A 5,460-nucleotide genomic window follows, 5' to 3' on the forward strand; every position below is an offset into this window, starting at 1 on the left:
TTGTCCTTGGCAAACTTGCAGAGACGCGTCTTGGCGCGAGCCATGTTTAGAATGGGCTTGCGCTTGGCCGCCGGCTCACCATTGGCTACAACATCCACCCCCACCCCACCCCAAATACACATGTAAACAGGTGAATGCACAAGCTCGCACCAGCGAGCCCCGGTGGTCCGTGTAGATCCCTGAACAAGAGGAAAAAAAAAAGAAAAGAAACGATCATCGTACGGTTATTCATCATGGCTGCCATGGCCATTGGGTTTACAGCTCCCGTTTGCATCATGGTCATGTACATGGTGGCTGCACAGAGTTCAGAACGCGGGGCGGGGGGTTGAGATGTCCGGTGCGCCGCGGCCAAGAAAAAAGAAAAGTAGAGAGCTTGACGAGCAGGGCAAGGAAAGAGTTGAGAGAAAACTGTCGAGCTACCTTACCGTTGGCACCGCGTAGCTCGTGAGGACCATGCGCAAAGATACACTTGTCACCATAGCGGCAACTCCCTGCAATTGAGCGCACCGAACCGGGCGACATCAAGTAAGTACTTCGCCCCCTCGCAGCAGCCAACAGAGTCTTTCAAACAAAGGCAGGCAAACGTGCAGCCACTCGTCGGCAAAGCGACATGAGCCCGTTGACGAGCCTGACGACGCACCGGTGGTCATAAACTGGGTACACAAACGGGTCTTCAGGCGAGGGTTCTGCGTGGGATCGCGAATCTCCGAGGAGCTCATGCTGCGCTTGCCCGAAAGCGGGGTGCGATGAACGCTGCCCTCGGGCATAGATCCACCAGCAACTGATGTCGCCGCAGCCGGTACCCCAGCCGATGACTCTGCCGCCGTGCGCGGCTCGCGACCATCCCCATCCTGCTCGTCTCGCTCGCCATCGTCATGATCATCCTCCTGCTTTTGTCGGATCGTTGCAGGCGCAGCATGCCCAGTCGTCATGTTCTTTGCAACACCAGCAGCTCCATCCTTTTCGCCCGCCATCGTCGTCGCCGCCGCCGTTGCCGCCGCCGCCGTCGCTCCCGTTGTCTCCGCCATGATCTCTCGTCGTCGAGTTTAATCAAAAGGCGACTCCATCTCTGCTTTTGAGACTTGATTCGAGCTCATCTCTTCTTCTCCCTTGAAGTGCCTGCTGTTTACGATGATTCCAGCTCGCGATTCAACGCCATCTCTGCCAAAATCTCTCAGTCTCTCTCTCTCCCTTTGCTTTTGCTCACACATGTCAACGGATTTTGAGAGGAAGAGCATCACGACAACTTTAACCGGTTTACTCAGAAGTGTGTGTGTGTGTGTGTGTGTGTGTGTGTGTGTGTGTGTGTGTTCTCCCATAGCAAAGGGCGGCGCTCTCTACGCGACCCCCCACTCCCCTGCTCCCCCGCTCCCCTGCTCCCCTGCTCCCCTGCCTCCTTTGCTCCATACGCTCTTTCCGCTCCTTTCGCTCCTCCTCCTTCTTCTTCGGTGCGCCGCAAAATAACGTCTTTCCCCGCCGGTTCGTTTCCCTGGTCTATTTGTAGTAGGGCATCCTTCATTCGAAGGCAGCTTCTGGTGCAGGCTCAATGTCCATGAATTCTTTCGCAGTGTGCTCCACAAACAGGGAAACTGCACCCATGCAACACGAGTCCAAGCAGGAAGAACACCATCCAGAGTGAGCGGTGCCAAAGACGGCTGGGTTCTAGGCCTTGTCGATCACCTTGGTTGCCCGGTCTTCCGCCCTCGTCGTGGCCTTGCTCGTTCCCTTACTCTGGGCGGCGACAAAGGTAGGCCCCAAACTGCCGAATGTGAATCGTCGGTTGCACGCTATCTAGGCACTGAAAGCGTACACCCGTGCCCATGTATGTGACATTTGCCGCCGACAAGTCGATCACGCGATTGCCCACTGTGCCTCCGTTGGTGATCTGGTGCCACAGGCAGGTTCGGCCAGGAATCGGTCCAGCAGCAAAATCAGATGCGATACCAAAGTGCCAAGGTTCAAGGATCGCAAAACGAGCCTTGACTCACCGGGAGCTCATGCCACACTCCTGCATCATCCTTTATTTCAATGGTGTAAGCTTTCACCATCTGCACATCCAGCAAGTCACGTAAGCGGGAGACAGCGACACGGAAACCTGCGTCGGCAGTCTACACGCGCAGCTTCGCGAGCTGCCGTCCTCAAATCAAGCATGTCCCACCGCACGTACTAACCTGGCCCTGTGTCAAATCCTCGCGGGTGAGCAGGCAAGTGAATGTCCCCATGTCCTCAGGAAAGTCCAGCTCGATCGGCTCGGAGCAAACCGTAGTCACGTCGTACACCTACACGCCTCCCCAGACGTGAACCACTCAGCCCACATCTCCACAGCCGTACGCTATGCATCCTGCCCCGCCTCAGCCCGATCCTGTTCAAAGTGACAGCCAGTCCTTTCCCCAGGGCAGCACCACACACCACTGCCGTCGGTCGAGCAAAGGATTCACGGAGTGCATTGCCAAAAGTTGTAGTGGCAGCCACGTATTCGGCCGGGATGCGCCCTGCCACAAGACAGCCCCATCAGCCGTGGTCAGCAGTCTCAACCCAGGTTTGCCTTTCTCTTTTGAGGCGGTTTGTGGGCTCACCGGTCGTGTCGGGAGGCATGTTCAGAATAAAGTTTTCCCCTCGGCCAACGGTGAGCATGTAGTGATTCCAAAGCTAAGCATAAAGTGCACGCGAAGGGCATATTATTAGGATGGAACTGCTTGCTCGTCCTGAGGCCCAAGCGGCAGCCCAGCCAACCTGCGAGGCATTCCAAAAAGAGTGGTTGGCTTTCCAAAACCAGGCATCTCCCGGATTTTGAATCGTGGCATCGGCCTCACGTGGTCTATCAAGTGATGCACCACACCAATCAGAAGTCATGTGCTGTGCTGCGTTGGTGCTTGTGGCTATCGATGAACAAGCAGCAACACCGCTCATATCAGGCTTACTGAAAATAGTATCCCAGTGGACCGAAGCTTCCAGTGTAGGTTGAGTTGATGGCATTCCAGACGGGGTAATCCCCGACACCTAGGGGGCCAGACAATGTGATGCGATTCGGGTGACGCCTGATCTAGCCTCGCGATGGCACCTGCTGTCTTGACGGCTCAGCGCGCCAGAGATTGCACATCGACGAGGCGACACGAACCAGTCTCGCCGCCTCCAGAGTGGCGAACGTCAGGTCCAGTGCCCAATAGCGTTTCGTTGCTCACGTTGCGCACCAATTGCTCAAAAGCATGCCAGGCTTGGGGAAAGCAGTAGGGGCTGCTGGTGTTCTGGCAGGCTGGGCATTCGGACAGGCCACCGCAACCTTGGTTGAAGTGGTCCCACCAGAGGCGCGAGATAAAACCATACCGTGTCAAGACTTCTGTGATCATGCCCATTTGGGCGTGATAGAAGCGTTCGGCCGTGTAATTGAGTACCTAGGTGCGAAACCACAGAACCACAATGCACGGTGGAGACGCAATGACCGAGTGATGTTATTGCACAGCCTCTTCTTCACCAGGCCAGCGCTGCGGGCTGGGTTGGGCACCTGCGTAAAGTAGCCGTTGGCATTTGGTCCAATGTAGAAACAGGGCCGAATGTTGTACTTGTGACAGCTGGCCACAAAGTCTGCCACAATGTCATGTGGATATGGGCTTTGCATCACCGTATAGTTGGAGTAATTGGATGGCCACAGGCAAAAGCCACCTTGAACACACATGCACACCACGAGCAACAGAGTGAGGGTGGGATAGTGCGGCAGGGCCATACCGGAGCACTTTGCTTTCAAGTGCGAGGGGCGCAGGGGACGCACCTTCGTGGTGCGCTGTAAGACAAATTTCTCCAGCTCCCATGTCAACAGCCGTTTGGACCCACTGGTCTGTCGCGGTTAAGCCGTTTTCGTCCGGGCCCATGGCCGTCGGATTGAAGATGGAGGCGGGCAGGCAGGAGCCATCGACGCAGTCGTGCTCAATGTTGCCTGGGTACGTTCGGGCGCGGGTTACAACGTCAATGCACCGAGGCATGGCATTTGGGCAAGGGAGGAGTCGGGGCGAGGGAGATGAGGGGGGAAGGGGCTGTCTGAGCCACACTGATGGGCAAGAGGTGATGGCGAGTGGGGGTCCAGCGCACCAAACGTAGTGACGGAGAAGTGCATAAATTGAGTCAATCCCATGTCCATGTACTCGAGCTGGCGGACAGAAGGACGAGGAATGCCTGGAAGCAAGGTGGGACCAGGGCAGGTTGAGAATGAATGAGCATCTGATAAAAGCACCCGAGCCGACATTTTCACGACGCGCCTCTCCATGCTGTTGCGTTTCTCTTTGGGGCGGGGCAAGGTCGTGCGTTTGGGCGTGCCTACCGGCAGGGCGAATGGGTTTGTGGCCGGTGATGACAATGCCATTGTAGGAGGATGGGTGTGCATCCGGGACGGCGCTTTTCAAACCACAGCAATGCTGTGAGCCTAGGGCGTGAGGGATGGGCAGAGCGTTCAAGGGTCGATCGGACTGGTTTGGTGAGTCGATCAAATAGCGGGGTTATGTTGATGTTTTTCTTTCCAGATGGCGGTGTGGGAAGCCCGTACCGGCGGGTGCGCTGGTGCACACATGGGGGGCTGTGTTGTAAGTAAAGGCCTGGCATTCTTCATCTTGGCAGCAGAGGGCTACGCAATCATCCACTGTCGAGTTGATGGGCAGCTCAATCCAGTCGTAGTCACTGCCAGTCCGCGTCTAAGGGGGGTTTCCATCGTTCAGTGTCTGTGAGGAGGCAGTCCATGACGAAAAGGGGGGATGGAAGCGAGTCGCAAGCGGCATCGCAGCCAAAGGAACGGACCAAAAGCACAGGAGGACCAACCGTGTTTGCGGGATCAACCGTCATGTTGCACGCCGGCAGTGCGCCAGCAACCGCCAGGACAAGGGCTGCCCACCCCAACAAAAGTCGCTGACACATGATCGCTTTCACGTATGACTAGAGAGAGAGAGAGAGAGAGAGGTCGAGCGCCAATAGAATCAGAATCTTGCCCCACGCCCACTGGGTCAACACACGTGCGCACACACACACACACACACACACACACACACACACTCTCGCTCTCACTCGCTCTCACTCGCTCTCGCTCTTCTTGGATCCACCCTGAACGGAGACGGGTCGCGTCTCCCTGTCGCCGCCACCGCCACACACACACACATCCAAGCGCACAGAGAGAGAGAGAGAGATGAACTTACATGATGTTACATGTACTGTAATGCTTTTAAGGAGAGAGAGAGAGAGAGAGAGAGAGAGAGAGAGAGAGAGAGTAAGAGAGAGAGAGAGTTAGAATTGTGGGAGAGAGAGTTAGAGTTAGAGAGAGAGATTTAGAGAGAGAGAGAGTTTGAGAGAGATGAAAGAGATCAAGAGATTTAAATGTCAGCATTTTCGAGCTGTTTGCGATCCAAAAAAGTGAGATCAGAGATCAAGAGAGAGAGAGATCAAGAGATCAAGAGAGAGAGATCAAGAGAGAGAGAGAGAGAG

The 5,460-nt window shown here is 55.7% G+C and overlaps 2 protein-coding genes across 2 annotated transcripts in view; both read right to left on the reverse strand.

The window, feature by feature from the left end:
* MONBRDRAFT_34767 (uncharacterized protein) overlaps positions 1 to 1,028 on the reverse strand; it is a gene marked incomplete at both ends in the record, with an annotated part of 11,224 nt that extends 10,196 nt beyond the window's left edge. Inside the window, 4 exons of the mRNA XM_001750870.1 lie at positions 16 to 85; positions 223 to 294; positions 426 to 491; positions 641 to 1,028. Coding sequence (XP_001750922.1) covers positions 16 to 85; positions 223 to 294; positions 426 to 491; positions 641 to 1,028 — 596 coding nt within the window. The remainder of the gene's footprint in view (positions 1 to 15; positions 86 to 222; positions 295 to 425; positions 492 to 640) is intronic.
* A 634-nt stretch (positions 1,029 to 1,662) lies between these two features.
* Positions 1,663 to 4,899, reverse strand: MONBRDRAFT_30422 (uncharacterized protein; the record flags this gene model as incomplete). The annotated part of the gene is given in 15 exon segments (XM_001750871.1): positions 1,663 to 1,791; positions 1,811 to 1,885; positions 1,989 to 2,048; positions 2,172 to 2,279; positions 2,410 to 2,492; positions 2,577 to 2,649; positions 2,734 to 2,818; positions 2,922 to 3,000; positions 3,119 to 3,392; positions 3,503 to 3,660; positions 3,767 to 3,931; positions 4,084 to 4,167; positions 4,313 to 4,414; positions 4,535 to 4,679; positions 4,804 to 4,899. The coding sequence occupies 15 exon segments, from the start codon at positions 4,897 to 4,899 to the stop codon at positions 1,663 to 1,665; spliced, it is 1,716 nt and encodes a 571-aa protein (XP_001750923.1).
* Positions 4,900 to 5,460: the final 561 nt, after the last annotated feature.

This window comes from Monosiga brevicollis, genomic scaffold (genome assembly GCF_000002865.3).
Source record: "Monosiga brevicollis MX1 MONBRscaffold_50 genomic scaffold, whole genome shotgun sequence".
Lineage (NCBI taxonomy): Eukaryota > Choanoflagellata > Craspedida > Salpingoecidae > Monosiga > Monosiga brevicollis.